The sequence below is a fragment of the Erythrolamprus reginae genome, chromosome 3, assembly GCF_031021105.1.
Source record: "Erythrolamprus reginae isolate rEryReg1 chromosome 3, rEryReg1.hap1, whole genome shotgun sequence".
Taxonomy (NCBI): Eukaryota; Metazoa; Chordata; class Lepidosauria; order Squamata; family Dipsadidae; genus Erythrolamprus; species Erythrolamprus reginae.
Genome location: NC_091952.1, coordinates 89512364 through 89532236, shown reverse-complemented (window position 1 = coordinate 89532236; position 19873 = coordinate 89512364). Strand labels below are relative to the sequence as shown.

Genomic DNA, 19873 nt, shown 5'->3' with positions numbered 1-19873 from the left:
TAACCAACCAACCAACCAACCAAACAAACAAACAAACAAACAAACAAACAAACAAACAAACAAACAAACAAACAAACAAACAAATATCTCTATCCCAGGTGGCAGGTTTGTCTCCCGCCTTTTCCTCATTGGCTGAGTACTCAGGCAGTCACAATCTATCTGAGGCACCTAAAATGGATACATTTTCCCCTATCCCTTATTTACAATTTAGCTCTAATAACTATTCTGGGGGTTGTGTCTCTTTGCCAACAAATTCTAGCTAAAACCAGTTCTGAACATGGGCCTCTCATCCCTCCGTCCTATGTGCAATTTTGATGATCGTGTTCATCATGTCCATCATGTTTGAAGAGGAACTTGACATCTAATGGGTTATGGGCTGTACACAATGTGTTCTCTAGTTAGTGGCTAGTAAGGCCTATACGGACATGAAATGTTCTGCCACATGTGAGGCACATGGGCAGTTTTAAGGCCAAGCAATACAGAGAGGGGCGGCATACAAATCTAATAAAATACAAATCTAATTAATAATAATAATAATAAATAATAATAATAATAATAATAATAATAATAATAATGAGATTAGATAAAGCATAGTGTATTCTTTTCAAAGGTTAGTATGTCCTCCTACAATTTCTTTAAAAATAATAAACTCCACACCACCACCATGGAAAAGGAAGATTTTTCTTTAAACAGTACCCTCCTAAGACACCTGGGGTGTCCCCCATCCCACAGGGATTAGTGAAATCAAAATCCCTGTATTCGCCAGTCATGCTGAAATCTCATCAAATGATCTTGAGAAACTAGGAGCAGTGAATGTGTAAGTTTTAATATAAATAGATAGAACCCTTAGAAACAAAAGTTTGGAGGCCTGTCTATAATTTTTAAAAGTGGGAAAGAATTCTAAGAAGAAAAAAATTAAAGACTCCCTGTCCCAAATCATGAATTAATTACGTAGGCTGAATTAACTTAGTAAGGATGTACATGGGTAATATCTGAGAACTAGAGCTAAAGATGAGGATTTGTGTACAAGTAAAGGTAGCAGAACGGTCACTTGTCCTTTTGTTCTTTTATTTTTGCAAAAGTTTTTTTCCCAATAATCCATACATTAATCCATATGTACCTTTAAATGTAACAATATAGTAAACAATTGCTTATACATTTTGAAAATTCATATATTCTTAATATGTAAAACAATTTATTTTAGGTATATTTTCATAAAGTTATTGTGCTTCAAAAAAAAACCCTACATCTAATTTTGTATTCTAGGATATCTACCAATTAATTTCAACCCCCCCAAATAAACCGCTATTTGCTTAATTTACCAAGATAGTTACTATTTCTCATGCCTTTTAATTTTAAGTCAGATTATCTTATTTCCCTTTTATTAATTTTTTATTAATCATTCATCCCCCACCATTTTATCGTAACCAAATGCCCCATAAAAAAAATAGTCATTTGTATAGTTTTCTTAAACTACCATTATGCTTCTCATACAGTCTTCATTATTTTATTGACCTTATACCAAATCATTTAGTTCTTCAAATCTCTACATAATATATTTTCCAAATACACCTATAAGTGATCTCATTTATAACACAATAATCAATCCTAAAGAGCTACTCATTTGAACTATTTCCATTTTGTCTAATCTTTAAATATCCACCTTTAAAACTGGTAATTAACTATAATCGATCAAAAAATTAATCTGTCACCATAATTTTCCTTCTAATATATAATGTCAAGCTACATAAACAGAACAGAAAATACTTTGCTCTTAATTAAGTAGTTATATTAATTATAAATATCAAATTCTAGACAGTCAGCAATCTTATCTCAATTAAATCAAGGACATTAATTATAATAAAGAAAAAGAAACTGAAATAGTAATAAAAAGATCTAAATGAAATCTTTCCGTAGCACTCCAGTTACCTTCATCCATTTCCTTTTAATTTCTCATCCATTTCCTTTTTGTGTTTAGACTGACTCCATCCCTCTTTCCCCATTTTATTCCCAATCTTTTCAACACTTTCTTTTTATAAATATAGTGTCTCCATCACTGTTTCCATATATTATTCCCATTCTTTCTTTTGCCTTTATAACAAAAACTTCCCTTTCTCTTTCTCCCTACTCTTCTTCTCTTTCTCAGCACTATTTTCTGTAAAAATCTACTTTCCCCCCATCCACTTATAACCTTGTTCTTCTCAAACTCTTCATCATTTCATTAATCTGAGCATAATCATTTTAATATCATTAATAATGTCACTGTAAACCCTAGTGGAATCAATTTTGTATCAATTTGTTCAACATAATCATTAATCAAAATTTCATTATCAATGTTCTTCTTGTCTTCCAGGATTGTCTCCTCCATTTTTCCATTCTTTTTTCCTCATAAACTGTAATTCCAAAAGATCTTCTAAGATCATTAAGAAGTTATTTGAAAAACTCAATAATTTCTTCTTGATCAATTCCCTTCCTGGTTTTAAAATCATAGTCCTCAATTCGAAAGGAAAGAGGGGGGGGGGGAAAGTCTTTTATTTTGGCAGAGTCTGTTCAATTACAGTTTCGGCTTTCATTCAGAGTGGTCACCGGTCTTTGTTAATCACTTATCACCAAACCTCTAATCAACCAGTCACCAGGTTTCCTAATCAGACCAGCTGCTAACAAATTGTATTCCACAGCCTTCTGTAATTTATAAACTTCCTTGTTGATAATTAAAAATCCAGATCCTTCCGTTTCTTGTTTTTCTAAATATTTATTCAGTTCATTCTTTTCTAGTAGAGTCCAGTTGTTCTTTCTAAACTATAACAAATTAGGAATCTGTTTTTTAAAAAGCCTCCGCTTTCTGGCTTTCCATCTTTCCATCTTTCAAGGACAGCAGTTGGGCAATTAATCGTAACAATCTTCCACCATAGCAATTATTCCTCCAGCCACCAGATGGTATACTCTGTTCCGTCCTCTAGCTCTGCCTTTCTTATTTAATTTCCATATTATTTTTTGTCATTAATATTATATTAAGTCCAATTTTCAAATTCCTTCAAAGATTTTTTCCAGCCAAATTTCTTATACCTTATTCAGTCTTTTAAAATGCAGTTCAAAATCTTTAATTAATGGGCTTTAGTTGTATACCCCTTTTACTCTTATTTTTCTCTTGTATCCACATACCAGGACAGCCCCACCTTAATTTCCGGTCCTTTTCTTCCCTTAAAGTGTTTCAAAGTCTCTTTTTAACTTTACTTTGGCAAAATCAATCACCCGCCTCCATTTTTCTATATCTCCAGCACAAATCTTCAATTTTTCCTTCCCAGATGATTCCAACCTCGCAATACCAATCCATGTGAAAGCAACCGCTACAGCTAAGGACGACTAGAGTCATCTCCCGTCACCACCAGCCAAAAATCTGCTCCGGCTCCCTGGGGATTTGCCACCCCTCCCAGTCCACCGGCAGGTGCTCCCCTTTTCCCCCAATCCTTCTGGGTGGTCCCAACCTGGTTCTGAAAGAACCATGTCTCCAGACGGCAGAGGTATTGGAGTTCTCCTATGGAGCAAAGGGAAATTCTGTGATGCCACGGCATTGGCCATTCCCCCTTCTGCTTGTCCATTTGTTCTGCTGTCAGGATCTTGTAGCCTACTCCTACTATTCACATTTACCAGAGTATAAATCCATTTAATTTAACTGTGTTTGTGTGTCTGCATATTCTCAATCATCCTAGTCATGGTTGTACCAATTTTTTTCAAAAATGCTAAAACCTTCTCGATCACTCGGGCCTGATGGACTATGTGCATACTTCCTAAAAAAGCTTTCCACAGCCATAGCTGAACCACTAAGCATAATTTTTGAAAAATCCTGCTGGACCAATTCCCTACCAAACCTATGGTCACTACCACAGTTATTCCCATCTTCAAAAAAGGAGATCCTAGTCTAGTAGAAAACAACAGACCAATTTCTCTATGCTGTGTCATGTCCAAAGTAATGGAATCAATCATAAACCAATCCATTACCCTCCATCCAGAAACTAACAATCTACTCTCTAACGAACAATTTGGTTTCAGAAAAAAATTATCCTGTAACCTATAACTCCTACTCTGCAAAAACAATCAAGTAGTTCACGATAAACTACTTCTTCAACTGAAATCCTACGGCATCTCTGGACCCCTACATGACTGAATAACAGTGTTCATATCAAACAGACAACAAGTGGTCAAAATAGGGAGCGCTCTATCTAATCCTGTTCCTGTTAACAGCGCTGTACTCCAAGGCAGCGTACTAGGACCAACACTGTTCATACTCTATATAAATGACCTTTGCGGTCACATTACAAACAATTGTATTCTCTTCGATGATGATATAAAATTCTTCAACACACCAATAATGCTTCTACCCTCCAAAAAGACCTTGACTTTGTGTAAGAATGGTCAAACATCTGGCAACTCCAAATCTCAACCAACAAATGTTCTGTCCTACACATTGACAAAAAGAACACCAAATACAAGTGGAATAGACAAGGCATTGCAAACAGCTCTCACTCTGCAAAATACCTTGGAATACTCATATCAAATGATCTAAGTACCAAAGCCCACTGCAACAAGATCGCCAAAAAGCTTCAAGAGTTGTTAACCTAATCTTACGTAGCTTCTTCTCTGGTAATCTCACGCTACTAACCAGAGCATACTTCGACACGACTTAAACATAATTCATAAAATCATCTGCTACAATGTCCTTCCTTTCAACGACTACTTCCGCTTCAATCACAACAATATGCGAGCTCACAACAAATACAAACTCAAAGTAAACTGTTCCAAACCTGACTGTAGTGAATATGACTTCAGCAACCGAGTAGTTAATGCCTGGAACTCACTACCTGACTCTGTAGTTTCATCCCCAATCCTCCAAAACTTTACCCTTAGTCTATCCACTCTTGATCTTATCCGATTCCTAAGAGGTCAGTAAGGGGAGTGCATAAGTGCACCAGCATGCCTTCCATCCCTGTCCTAATGTTTCCCTCTTATTAGTACCCATCTCATGTATATAAACAGTGTTATATCTATGTATGCTACCAATACGTACTTGACTGACCAAACAAACAAACAGAGTTTCTTGGGGGGGGGGGGGGTTTCTTTGAAAACATTTTACTTCTCCAAGATGTTTTTGAAGAGATTCAGAAATGTCTTGGATGTGAAGCAAAAACAAAAGGAAAAAAAATGAGAAAGTCCAGTTGCCTTTTGGGGGAAAAAAAGTTGGGTTTACAATTGATAAAGCTACCCAATCTGGGTAACCAAAATCCAGATTTTTGCTACTTCAGCCAGTTTGGACTGGTTCGCCTGAACCAGTAGTGGAATTCCCAGGTGGGCCCACCCCAATTCTATACCATCCTATTTTTGAGTCCAGGGGCAAGTGCGGAAGGCGCGCATATGCGCAAAGTGCATTTATGGAAGGCCGACACAGTGCAGAAGACAGGCAGATGCATGAACTGGGTGTATAGGTGCAGGAAGTGTGCGTGCCCGCATGTGGCAAGCTGGTAGTAACATAATGTGAAACCCACTGTTGGACCACTAGTGGAAAGCAAATACTGTATATACTGAAAATTCTCTTTGCTGCTATGTAGCTATTGTCTATATGAGCATAAGGTTCATGAGATAGAGCTGAAGCAAATCCCTCAAATTCAAGAAAAATGGAATATTGCTCATATTGTATTGAAGACAGAGCTGCACAAAAGCTTTAATATATGGTTCCCTTAAAAGCTCACAGGTTGTTGATATATACTTCACTAAAAAAAATATCTAGTTAAATCATAGGATTGTATAGGGAAATAAAGCACTTGCTGAATTCTGGATAACTGCCAATGCCTTTCAAAGTTGAAAGAAGTAATTGTGTAAAGAAAAAATATTTCTTGACAGATGTAAGATTTGAATAGCTTATATTATTAAGTTTGATCATAGACATAGGTAATATAAATATGTTTGGGGACAGTCCTGATAATGCAAAACAAAATAGCTTCTTTTTCAAAAACGAATGCGTTATTTGGAGAATGACCCAGATGGGCCTCAATTCCTACAATCATTGGGTTAAAAACAATCAAATATTATCTTGTCCTTTGGTTAGAACGGAAATGATTATGTTTTCCGAGCCTCCGGCAAAATAATACCAGTCCCCAATGTATTTATTTATTATTTATTTACATTCACAAAATATGGTATTTGCTATGTTTGTGGCTTGAGTTAAAAAGGTTTATTCATTTGTCATTCTCATCTGAAACCTCTTGTTTAAGCCACTTAGTTTATCAGTTTTTCCACAAACATAATCTTTTTCCAGCAAAACAAGTTTTTTATGCTTTTCTCTGAAGAGCCAAAGAAAAATGACAAAGAAATAATTTTGCCTAGGTTTCTTGTTCTTCAAATGAGGTAATCTATTATATACACATTAATTTTAATAGTAGGATTGCAAAGCAAATGTATCAGTTAATTTGAGTTGAATAAACTATACAGTTCTATTTGTGGATCTCAATTGTAATTTTGACTAGGTATGCAATAGCATTAAAGAAAGGTTATTGATGTAAGATTATCGATACGTGAAAATTTTATTTCCTGTACCATGGCCCATTTTAAGATTCTTGATAGATATCTTTACTGTCTTTTTAATTTTAAAAGCTTATGCTTAGTCTGCCAAAGATTATAAGGGTGCAAAGTGCAAATGAAAGAAAATGAAGCAATGTTGCCCTTTGATGTGGTTTTACCATGAACAAATCTTGCAATAAAAGAAGTCTTAAGAATAAGGCAGAATTCTCTTTAAGGAATTGTCTGAACCTTGTCTTGGTCATAATGAAATGATTGTATATATGTGAAACTGTGAGTAGTTTCTTTGCCTTTAAATATAGAAATATATTTTTGAATTGTTGTTAATTCTGTAAATATCAAATTTGACATCTCTTTAAACTATGACTAAGCATATTGACAGGAGGTGAATGATTCCATAAAAATTAAAGTACAGTCTCATTTAATTTTATGACATAGTTAAGACTATATAAATTACTTCTGCAGTAATTTTCAGTGACCTAAGTGAGATTTTAATTTTGCAAAGTTAGAAAATATTACATTTTAAAACATTCCTTAGCAATTGTGCAAGATATATATATATTACTTATTTTTATTAGTGTTTTAATTATTATTAACGTAACCTATATTTTAATTACATTATTGGAGGGTTTTTTAATTGATGGATAATTGGGGAGGGTGTAGTAATATGTTTGGAATGAATGATTGGTATGGGTAGGATGGGTGGGGTGGGTGGAATTATGGTATGGATGAGGTGAATGGGAATGGTATGAATGACATATTTGGCCCACTTGATGTTGGAGAGGCAGGAGGGGAGGGGGCACCTATCTCTGGGGTGGCAGAGGGTCAGAATATCCCGGTGATGCTGGGGAAAGGCAGATATTGCGGGAGCCACAGAGCTAGCCATTCCAGGGAAAGGAAGGATTGCTGCTTAATAGCAATCCCATGTTCCAGCTCTGTGAGCTCAACCCAGGATACTAATGACGAGTGTAATCCTGGCCCTGGGCTCAGGCTGCTGCTACTCAATGCCAGGTCGGTGGTAAATAAAGCTCTCCTCATCTGGGATTTGATCCTGGAGGAGGAGGCCGAGCTGGCATGTGTGACTGAAACCTGGCTGGGCCCGGAGGGAGGAGTTCCTCTCTCTGAAATCTGCCCAGCCGGGTTTCAGATATGGCATCAGCCTCAACCCCAGGGAAGGGGGGGAATGGCTATTATAGCCAGGGAGAGCCTTTGCCTGCATAGACTCATTGCTCCAGAGATTGCGGGTTGTGAGTTCTTCCTGGTGAAGTTGGACTTAGGGGTTCAGGTGGGCTTGTTGCTCACGTACCTGCCTCCCAGCTGTGTGTCAACAGCCCTGCCTGTGCTTTAACCTACTTTAACCTACCGTCGCTCGGTGAAACCTCTGGGCTAGCGCAAAAGTTCATGGCCACCATGACAGCCATGGACCTGACTCAAGTAGTACAAGGTCCGACTCACAAGGTGGGGGGCACGCGCCTGACATGGTATTCCTCTCTGAGCAATTGAGTAAATGGTGTAAGACTAAGGGGCTTAGAAGTGTTGCTTTTGTCACGGTCAGACCATTTCTACTACGGCTTGACTTCCTGGCTCCAATCCTTCTCCGCAGGGAGGCGGAACCGACTAGGTGGTTCCGCCCTAGATGCCTGATGGACCCAGAGGGCTTTCAAAAGGCGCTTGGGGTTATTCCAGATGCACTCATCCACAGTTCGGCAGAGTCTCTTGCCGTAGCCTGGAATAAGGCTGCAACAGAGGCTCTTGACCGGATGTGCTGTTGTGACCTCTCTGTGGTACTAGACCCCGGAGAGCTCCTTGGTTTACCGAGGAGCTCTGGGAATTGAAACGCCAGAAGAGACGTCTAGAGAAGCGATGGAGGAAGAGTAAGTCCAAATCCGATCAAACACTTGTAAGAGCTCATATTAAGACTTACAAAGTGGCGCCCAAGGTGGCAAGATGCGCGTATCATGCCACCTTAATTGCATCAGCGGAATCTCCCCTGGCTGCTCTGTTTAGGGTGACCCGCTCCCTTGTTAACCAGGGAGGAGTTGGGAAGCCCTTGCCCCCACTCTCCTTGCCACCTTAAAACTCCTTAAAACCCACCTCTGTCGTCAGGCATGGGGAAATTGATTCCCCTGGGCTGCTTCTGTTTTATGTATGGTTTGTTTGAGATGTATGATTGTTTTTATATTACTTTGTTGTTGTGAGCCGCTCCGAGTCTTCGGAGAGGGGCGGCATACAAATCTAATAAATAAATAATAATAATAATAATTGATTGCTGTATTGAAACTACCTTATAGGACTAGAATAGACTTTAGGGTCAAAAGCATGTGTGAAATTCAGCAGGTTTTGACAGGTTCTGCAAAACTGGTAGTGGAAATTTTGAGTAGTTCAGAGAACCGGCAAATACCACCTCTGGCTGGCCCCAGAGTGGGGTAGGAATGGAGATTTTGCAGTATCTCTCCCCTGCCATGCCCAACAGGCCACACCCACCAAGCCACACCCACAGAACCTGTAGTAAAAATGGTTTCACCACTGGCTAAAAGAGTATTTCATACAACTTTCATATGTTTTTCCCCCCAATAAATCTGTTTGTTTATAGAGATGCTGCTTTTTATAGAAAAGCTGCTTCCTGTGTTAGTAGCTATTGAGAGAAAGGCCCTTAGACTGAATATGTATAATTTCATCCCTAATCTGACTCTGTTTAACCAGCCATCCTTGTTTTGAGAAACTTCATTTAGAATCATGTTACAGCTCTATTCACTACAATCTCTCTGCATGAAACCAATAGATTTTACCTTGCAGAAAATCTTCATTTCAAATCTGCTACAGCTGAGGAATTTAGGCATGTTGCTAGCTCAATTCACAATTGTTCCCATTCTTCCATCATTCCCTACAATTTATGCAGTTGTGTTGAGCGCAGGTGGCTAGATTCTGCGCAAGAACACTGGGGATTAATCGGAAATATGTATCCAATTTACTATATTTATTTTATATAACAAATGTGGCAAACACTTTGCACTTCTTATTCCTTTCTCTTTTAGTATTAAACTGACAACGCCCCACAGCTTATGGATTGTAATTTTAGTATAGTTAGACCATGTATAATTGACAGACTGGATTTTATTATAGATTTTAGTCATTATTTATTATTTTAGACTAGAAGTTTTAATTGTATATTTACTGAGTGTTTATTTGTTCTGGTCTCTGGTCTATGACTATAATAAACTGAATTGATTAAATTGATTGATGCAGTTGTGTTGTTGGGAACAACAGGTGCTAAGCCAATCCTCACCTGATGCATGAAGGCTATAAATTCCAAATGGGGTACAACAAGGCTAGATTAAGTTCTCCTAATTTTACTTGTTACTTGATAATGTTGGTTCTGGTTGTTACATTAGCCAGCAGCTGACTTATGACTTTGGCGTTCTTCTGAAGTTTCAGTACCAGTTCAGGTACCAAGTAGATGGAAATCATGGGCAGATGAACTTTACCCAGCATCTTCTTATGTCAGGTACAACTGTGCTGTAGTAGATCACACCCTAATTTATCATTTGACTGGACAATTGCAGTGAGCTCTGTGTAGAGCTTTTAGAGACAATTCAAGCTAGAGCTTATTAAATATCACAACAAATATGACAGCAAGACAGTTCCAGTGTACAGTAACACATGCTTCAATCCCTGCAATCAATGCCAGTAGGTTTCTAAGGCCAGTTCAAAATTTGGACATTACTTTTAAAGCCCTATATATTATAGCATTAGAATATATCAGAAATATCTTGGCTGGATTGAATCCGCTCATCTGAGAATCTGTAGATAGTCCTTTCCAATACATGGGATTTATGAAATGTGGACTACTGCAGTCTTTAAATTTGAAATAGTCTGTAAACAAGCTAAGCCTCTATTGTTTCATTGCTTCTTAGGTCTGGTCAACACCAGATGTGCTTTGACAGAATCGGAGACTATTGGTCTATAGAGAGAAATTTGGGCTTAGGAAATTTGCTGGAACACTACTGAGCTGTGAAGGTTCATGACTTCCAGTCTTATAAACTGTAAAGTCCTTGGGATTTTACATGATTTGACTTTAGATTCTCTCTCTTTGTTGGTTGCTGCTACTCTAAACATTGTCTGCTTATGCATGTATGAAATTTAAACTGAATTTATGACTTCAAGTTAAGTCTGACAGATTTATTTACAACTGTAAGTATTGCTGTTCATAAAGCTAGAACATCCTGAAAAAAAAATTCAGTTTAAATATATGACACTACATGCTGGTAATGTATTAATTTATTTATTAGATTTATATCCCATCTTTTCTTCAAGAGCTCAAAATAGTCCCTCTTCTCTATGTTAGGAATGATTGACCAATAGTCACTCAATCAGCTTCTGTAGCTGATAATGGACTAAAACCTAGGCCTTTCTGGTGCTAGTTCAGTTTTATACTTGTAAACATTTCTATCTTAAATTTATGAAATTCAGGAATAATAGAGACTGTAATTCGGCACTAATCCTTTGAAGATTTAGAACAACCATTATATCTAACTACTTTGACAGTTCTTTGAGACTGATTTTAGTGTGGGAATCCCTTTTGCAGTAATTGATAGTTTATCTCTTTTCAGTTTCATCAGTATCTTATTCCTTGGCATAGTAAGATTTAAAATACATTATTGTGTGTTGCTATTGCCAAATCTGTTTACTGAATTAGAGTGTGTACTATTTACAGCTGGTTGAGATTGAAGTGACATATAAGCCTTGGTAATGAATGACTAAAAAAACCCACAAAAATAAACAGAACTATTAAAAGATGTGATTCTTTAAGTAATCATTTTGAAACCATGAACAGTTGACTCATCCTTTATAAACATTGTCAGTCATTTAGCAATAGAACAATTTGTTAGTATAACCCTTGAAACCCATGGCCATTTTATTTTATAAAACAATTTTATTTATATTTTATAATATTTTAAAATTTATAAATTTGTGTTCAGGTTTTAGAAAGCTTTAAAATGAACTCTTTTAAAAATTGTTTTTAACTCATGTGTTTTATTGATCACAAGGTTACCTGTATCATCAACAAATTATCTCAAAAGTCTGGCAATACAATTTTATTGGCCAAATTATATAATGTTTAAAGTATTATTATATTTTATTGCTGTTTTTGTTTGTTATTTTGGTAGACTTGACCCAGGAAGGAAATCTTTCATGTAACAAAACAAATCAATATTTTGCCTTTGAGAATATTTCTATTGCCTATGTGTAGTGGTGTAAGTATGAAGTATTTTGTTCATCTGATAAAATGTAAAATGGCATTGCTCCACCAGATGCTTACATGCTCTTAAATGTTCTCTTAAATATGTTTTCTTCTTCCTAGCTTCTGTGTTGTGGCTTATCTTTTTATAAAATGGGGAATTGTATTGAGCTTTTGGATATTTACTTTATGTTTTTGAAGTTTTTTTAAAAAAGGAAAGCTGAATAAAGATAACTTAGTGTAATCCTTTCTCCTCTTTAGATCTCTCATGGATAAACCATAAAAGAGATAAATATGGAGGAGGAATTTTTAGAATACCTCGTCTGTGTTTCCAAAGAACTACTACTTGAATATGGCCAAACTGCTAAAGAAAGAGATGCAAAGAAACTGAGAAATCTGGTTATGGTTAGACTGCATGCACATTTCCTATATGATTTGCGAAGCATGCCATACTGTGTTTCACTCAAAATATGTGATTTGTCTTGTAATTTCATCACAAATATTGATGCACTTGAATATTGCACTAATTTAATTAAATTGGATCTCCATAATAATCAGGTGAATAGTAATGGCTTTAAAAGTGTAATTTTTGAAATAATCTAATTCATGCAATAGTGGCAAATATCTGTAGTTTGGGTGTAGGATGAGGGTGAAGGTTTGTTCGCCAAGCTTTTGATTGGTTTCTGAACATTTCATCAAGTTAGGTAACATCTTCAGCAGCACTTAGGAATCACCTAAACCTGGCTAAAGACATTACCTAGCCTGGTAACAAAATGTTCAGAAACCAACTCATAAACTTGGAGAACGAACCTTTACCTTCAGTCTAATCTAGACTAATAGAAAAGAACTCCTAATGTTTGTATCGCTAGTTGTGTTTTAGAATTATGGAGGTTTCCAATGAAACCGCATATGGATTCTGTGGCAATCAGTCATATTCCTTTCAGTATTTAAATTTTTATTTCTTAAAATAATTAAAATGATTTATTTTAATATTGATACAATTTAGTGGACAAGGTACTATACATTCTTTTTTTGGCTCAAAATGTTCGATGTTTAATAGCCCTATTCCAAATGGAAGCTGAAAAAACCTGATCCAGATTCTTTTGTCTTGTTTTATGTCTTCTTGTAGTTTTCCCTTATTTTATTTTTAATTTTTTTGCATATTTTTGTGGGGGAGGGAATTTTACTCCTTTTTTAAAAAAACCAGTTCAAATGCTGAACTGATTTAGGATGATAATGCCATATTCTGACAGTCTGTTGTATGAATTGAGACTTTTAATCATGCCTTTGAACACCTATGCAACTCTGGTCCAAGAGTTTGCCTTTAATACTTATTTTAGACAATGTAACATATATTTTTATCATCACTTTTGTTGGTATTTTACAAAGAAACAAATTCATAATCTAAAATATACTGCTCAAAAAAATAAAATGAACATTTAAACAACACAATATAACTCCAAGTAAATCAAACTTCTGTGAAATGAAACTGTCCACTTAGGAAGAACACAGACTGGCAATAAATTTCACATTCAACTTTGTACAGAACAAAGTATTCAATGAGAGTATTTCATTTATTCAGATATAGGATGTTTTTGTTGAGTGTTCCCTTTATTTTTTTGAGCAGTGTATATGTAACACAGAATTATTGTATGGACCATGTACATTTTTTGTTACAACTTCTAGAATTTTTTGTCATGTTAAAAGGATCTTAGAAATTTCTGTAGATAAAAAGTTCTATAAGCAGACCTTGTTATACTAATTCATCCCCCTTGCTTTTAAATGTTCTAAACATAGGGGGTTAATAATTTCTAATGAATAAATATTTTAATATTATTTTAAAACGCCTGAGGAATTTTTTATAATTTTAGGAAGATTATTAGGTTATTCTTGTGTACCTGATAATTCATTGCCTCATTTCTGGAATTCTTCCATTCCTTTTAATTGATAGATTAGTTAGCTACCACACTGTCAATTTCTATTGACATTACCAACGGATTGATTTTACACTGAGATATTTTGGTGGTTTCTCCTCTTTCTTTTTTCCCATTGACCAGTGTTTCTGGTTTTTACGTTGCATGAACTTCAACTCCCAGAACTCCCTAGCCAGCATCTTAACATTCTGAATGTTCTCCATTATGTTATTTCTGTATTGGAAACTTTTATGGAATTCAAAGTATATTGGTGGACAATGACTGTTTTTTTCTCTCTTTCGTATTTGAAAAGGCAAGCTTTGGGAGAACTCAATTATAATTATGGACCAGATTTGATGGTTGTACTTTTTGAAGAACTCAACTGCAGTAATGTATTTATTAAATCATTTTTCATTGTCCTCTCTTTTAAACTTGTTTTTTAATCCTATTTCAGCTAGAATTACTTCCTGGTCCAATGTTTTGGAGATACATGAAGAATTTACAATTATTATATCTACATGATAATGGAATTTCAACACTGGAAGATGTGCATTCATTATCTTTTTGCCCTAATCTTATTGCACTCACTTTATATAACACTCCACTGTGTTTGAAAATTGCCTATAGGCACATTGTTGTTAACAGTATTTTTTCACTCAAAGCGCTAGACTACTATGTCATTTCTGATGAAGAAATAACCGAAGGTTGGAGACTACCTGAAAAATACAAACCATTTACTCTGGACTTTTTTGTTGACTATTACCCTTTTTCTGCAAAGGTAAACACAAAGTAATATAACATTATTAAAGTGTTATTATGTATGCCTTCCTGGAAACACTAAGTTTTAAATATATTCTCAGTTTGAAAGTATGCAAATGCAAGCAGGTAAACTGGTACCACTTTGGCGGGAACCCTGGCATATAGGCATGCAAGCCATATGGTCATAGAAAGGTCTTTGGACAATGTTGTCTCTCTCTGATAGGAAATGGGGATGAGCACCCCACCTTCAAAGCCTGACACGACTGGGCAGGGGAAATGTTTTTCTTTGCTTCTATATTTTAACAACTGTCACCTGTATCTGTGTTCAAGCCGGAACATTTCTATTTAGATTTCAGTGTGGGCAAAGATTCTGCCTCTCAAGAGACATCCTGCAAGTATGTTTGTGAAATATTTGCTTCTCTCAGAGAAAAAAAATAAGTCTCAATATGAGTATTAATTGTGGAAAGTAGTCGTAAATCTCTTGAGTTGATTTTAGTATAGTCTCAATATTTATAACTTCAGAAGTGCATTGCATTGAATTCATTGGAAACCATTTCTGGGAAGTATTACAGGATTTTTATCAAAATAGGTAGAGGAGGTACAGAGTGGATTTCCTGCGATTTCCAAGTGTCTTCCGTTTTACTTTGCAGATTTCCAGGGCAGCTGAGCTTACTGAGCTTAGGTCCCACAGAGTGGGCCTTCTCCGCATCCCGTCAGCTAAACAATGTCGTTTGGCAGGACCCAGGGGAAGAGCCTTCTCTGTGGCTGCCTGGCCCTCTGGAACCAACTCCCCCCAGAGATTAGAATAGCCCCCACCCTCCTTGCCTTTTGTAAGCTCCTTAAAACCCACCTCTGCCATCAGGCATGGGGGAACTGAGATATTCTTTCCCCCTAGGCTTCTACAATTTATGCATGGTATGTTTGTATGTATGATTGGTTTTATAACAAGGGTTTTTACCACTATTGTTAGCCGCCCCGAGTCGACGGAGAGGGGTGGCATACAAATCCAATAAATAAATAAATAAATGATTGTGCTTTTAGTGGAGTCTGCAAATTTGAGTGAAAATAGGATGTAGTGAAGGGGTCAGCTGCTCAGAAAACAGAGAGAAGATAAGACAAAGCCATTTATGGCTTCATACAGATTCTCCCTATGAAGAGATTGCAAAATGGCACTCTCTAGCTAGTTTGTGTGAGGGCCAGGCAACTATTCATTTTGCCTAAGCCATGCTCAGCACTTCTTAAAGAGACATCGTGTTTGCATACTTCCTTTCTTAATTACTTTAGAAAACTGCTTACTACTAACTTCTTTGGAGTTAACAACCTTCCAAAACGTAAGTTATACTACATTGGGAGAGTTTCCCTTCATCTTGGATGAAAGAAGCTCTGAGTAAGTTTAAGGATTAAAAAGAGAAGCTTTGATTTTTGGGGAAGGAAAACAGCAAAAGTGGATTCGAATGTTGATTTTGGACAGTTAATAGATTAGATGGACCTGAGAAAACATTTCCTATGAAGTGTTTAAAAATTTATAAAGCCGTATATGATGTTTTTGAAATTAATGTTAAGAAATTCTCCTGTGGGAGACAGATGGTAAGCGAGGACATGAAAACTAGCTACAGAAAGAACAAAGAATTACTTTTAAAGAAGAACAGACTATTAATACAATGAGGCTGTGCCAGTTGAAGAAATTAAGGCTTTTTGTGACCAGTTTGCCCAGAACTTGCTTACAGAATTGTGTGCCATTATAGCACAGACGATGGAAAAACAACAGATTTTACTGGATTAAACAAAGACTGATTTGAAGGTGGTTTTGGAGTTTGAAAAGTACCGGATTCTAAAAGAGAAAAGATGTAGATCTGAAAATAAATTTTAAAAGGCCATAATAGTTATATGGAATATTGTGAAAGGACTTGAAGCTTTGGATCAATTTTCACAATGAATAAATAAATAAGTAAAATGTTTTGATCCTCTCGTTCAGTTGAGTTCTCTATTTAATTTTAAGATGTGTGGAAAAAAGATCACATTGTATGTTACACTGCGTATATAAATTCAGAAGCATTTCACAAACCTGAAAAGGATTTGCAGAAAAAAAATACAATTTCATTTCCTGTGAAAAGATGAATCCTGACGGTATTTTAATTCATAATTTTAGAAAAAATTCTCATCTCTATGACAATGCATACTACAGTGATCCCCCCAATTATCGCGAGGGTTCCGTTCCAAGACCCCTTGCGATAATCGATATTTCGGGATGTAGTGGTGCGGAAGTAAAAACACCATCTGCGCATGCGTGCCCCTTTTTCCATGGCCGCACATGCGCAGATGGTGGAGTTTGCGTGTGGGCGGCGGGGAAAACCCGGGGAAGTCCCAGGGAAGGTTCCTTCGGCTGCCCAACAGCTGATCTGCTCCGCAGCGCGGCAGCAGCGAGGAGCTGAAGATGGGGTTTCCCCGTTGCCCAGGCAACGGGGAAACCCCATCTTCGGCTCCTCGCTGCTGCCGCGCTGCGGAGCAGATCAGCTGTTGGGCGGCCGAAGGAACCTTCCCTGGGTCTTCCCGCCGCCCAGGCAAAGGGGAAACCCCAAGATCGCTTGCCGCTTGCCGCTTGCCCGTCACCCGCTCGCCCGGCCGCTCGCTTGCCGCTTGCCCGTTCGCCCGCCCGCCCGGCTGCTCGCTTGCCGCTTGCCGCTTGCCCATTCGCCCGCCCGCCCAGCTGCTCGCTTGCCGCTCGAGAGCAAGAGGGGGAGAGATAGAGAAAGAGAGAGAAGGAAAGAAAGAGATGAGAGAGGGAGGAAGAGAGTGTGAGAGAGGAAGAAGCAAGATAGAGAAAGAGAGAGAGAAAGAAAGATGAGAAAGGAAGGGAGTGACGTCATCAGGTGGAAAAATTGCGATATAGCGTTTCGCAATGATCGGGATCGCGAAACTCGGGGGATCACTGTATATAGGATTTTATTGTTCTGAAGTTTTCTACCAGTAAAAACGGGAGCGGTTTTTGATTACTTAAGCTAATAAGAAATACTGCTTATTAGAATCCTTAAATAATAGATACAGGGAACAGTCTTTTAATTGATTTTGTGTGAATTCTGAAATAATGAATTTTGTACTGAGAAAAAAGTGATGTTCATAAAAATCCCTGTTGAATCTTTATTCGTGAAATTCCTGTATATTCAAAATATATTACATTCTTCAAAATAGCTTATTGATAATATTTGTGGAATAACATCACTCATAATAATATATACGTAAGTGCATACACCTTGATTAAATATAATATTAAAGAATTTAGCAGTTATTGGTTCTATGTACCCAGATGGTATTCAAGTAGAGTATTGTGCTACAAACCCCACTCAAACCTTGAATAGAAACAGATTTATACAAATGGGATTTGAGAAATATCTTTACATTGTTCCTTAAGATGTACATGCTGAACAAGATAAGAAAAGTTAGGACCCTATGTGAATCAGTCAAAAATCTTGTCAGTGATTAATTATAATTCAGTATATCCATCCTGCCAAGAAAGAAGAGTTTGATTCTGAAAGTACCGTTTCTATTGAATTTGTTACTTTTGCTTATTATTTCTCAGCATTAAATTTAGCATCAACTTATAATTTGTGAGTATCCCTGCTTCTAGTTTTGACAGCTATTGACCAGAGCCAGCTAAACTAAAATGGAAACATTTGCTGCTTGCAACAGCAAAAATATATGAAATGCTCCTTGCAAAAAAGAAAAGAAAAGAAAAGATGTAAATGTCTGTTTCTATGATAAATGGAAGTATAACCAAAGAAGAGGAGAAATTTATGACCTCTTATGAGCTCAGTTAAAAAGGTTTACATAAAAGCAATCTATTACCAGAATATATAAAAATTATTTATAAGCTAAAATAAAACAGCTAGCATGCTTTATCCAAAACAATTGCTTTCAGGTATATCATTTAAAAAGACATAAGGCCTAGTTGGTTTTAATATACTTTGGTAAACGTTGCTATGTTGCTTTGTTTTATTTTTAGGAAACTACATTTCAGGAAGAAATGAAAACAGTAAGAAATATAATTTCCAAGATCAATCATGTTCTAGTTCATCATTCACCAGTCTTGATTATTCAGAGATGGATCAGAGGATATTTAAGTAGAAAAATATTGTGGTAAGTTTATTTTTACTTAGATTTAATAAAGTGATATTTGCATGTTTCTAATTAAAGTTGCTATGTCAAATGTTTATGGAGCACTCCTATACAGATTTTAATTGCATATTTTAGAACTGAAAGATATACAGTGTTCCCTTGATTTCCATGGGGGATGCGTTCCGAGACCGCCCGCGAAAGTCAAATTTCCGCGAAGTAGAGATGCGGAAGTAAATACACCATTTTTTGCTATGGACAGTATCACAAGCCATCCCTTAACACTTTAAAACCCTAAATTACCATTTCCCATTCCCTTAACAACCATTTACTCACCATTATTACTGGTACTCACCATTGAATAAGACACTTAGTGATCCTGATATTTATAAACATAATTATTTATTAACAATAATTATTTTTTTGTTATTTATTTGCAAAAATTATTAGTTTGGCGATGACATATGATGTCATTGGGTGGGAAAAACCGTGGTATAGGAAAAAAACCACGAAGTATTTTTTAATTAATATTTTTTGAAAAACCGTGGTATAGGCTATTCGCGAAGTTCGAACCCGCAAAAATCGAGGGAACACTGTAGTTGCTGATTCTTTGATTAAGCACTTTTGCTGTCATTAGTTATTTCAGTACTGTGAGAACAAAACACTATAGTTTGAATTCCTACTAACAGTCTTTGGAAAATGCACTGATTTTAATGGTTCTAGATTTACTTTATTTAATTCTGAATACTTCCACCAATATTATTCTTGTTGTATATGCTTACATATTATGAAATGTTTGTGTGGAAAACCTGCAGTTAGATAGCAGAGATATTCTAAAACGTGACGAATGTACATGGTCACATTTTAAGATTGTATTTTTATATTTATTCTATAAACTGAAACAAATTTGACATAGAATTGTTAATTTAAAAAATCACAAAAGCAATATATGTATCCCAGACACAATAGGTCTTATAAAATTCTGCAATTTCATCTTATGAGGATTTCTGAAGCTTTTCTTTTTTTGTTCTCAGAGCATATAAGTTGAAATTATACAGTACAATCATTATTTTCATTTTTTTGTTAATGCAATTTATCCTTGTCTAAAGTACTTTATAATCATTGTGTGAAGTTGATGAAAACTGAATAGATTAATAGGTTAATGCCTGTAACAATTGTAATGTGCCATTGTTTCTTGACAAAAATATGAATCTTAAAGGTAGTGTCATTAGATACAAAATAATTACAGATTTTTACATTTAGTAAAGAAAATTTCAAATAA

At 36.2% G+C, this 19873-nt stretch overlaps 1 protein-coding gene across 5 annotated transcripts in view; it reads left to right on the top strand.

The window, feature by feature from the left end:
- LRRIQ3 (leucine rich repeats and IQ motif containing 3) overlaps positions 1–19873 on the top strand; it is a 63619-nt gene that overhangs the window by 1393 nt on the left and 42353 nt on the right. For 2 of the 5 annotated variants that reach the window (XM_070746162.1, XM_070746164.1), the window contains exons 2-4: positions 12071–12367; positions 14177–14500; positions 18482–18615. In XM_070746162.1, the coding sequence (XP_070602263.1) occupies positions 12104–12367; positions 14177–14500; positions 18482–18615 (722 nt within the window). In that variant the 5' untranslated portion in view covers positions 12071–12103. Of the gene's footprint in view, positions 1–11738; positions 11826–12070; positions 12368–14176; positions 14501–18481; positions 18616–19873 lie in introns of all 5 variants that reach the window. The other 3 variants (XM_070746163.1, XM_070746165.1, XM_070746166.1) reach the window with 3 other exon arrangements.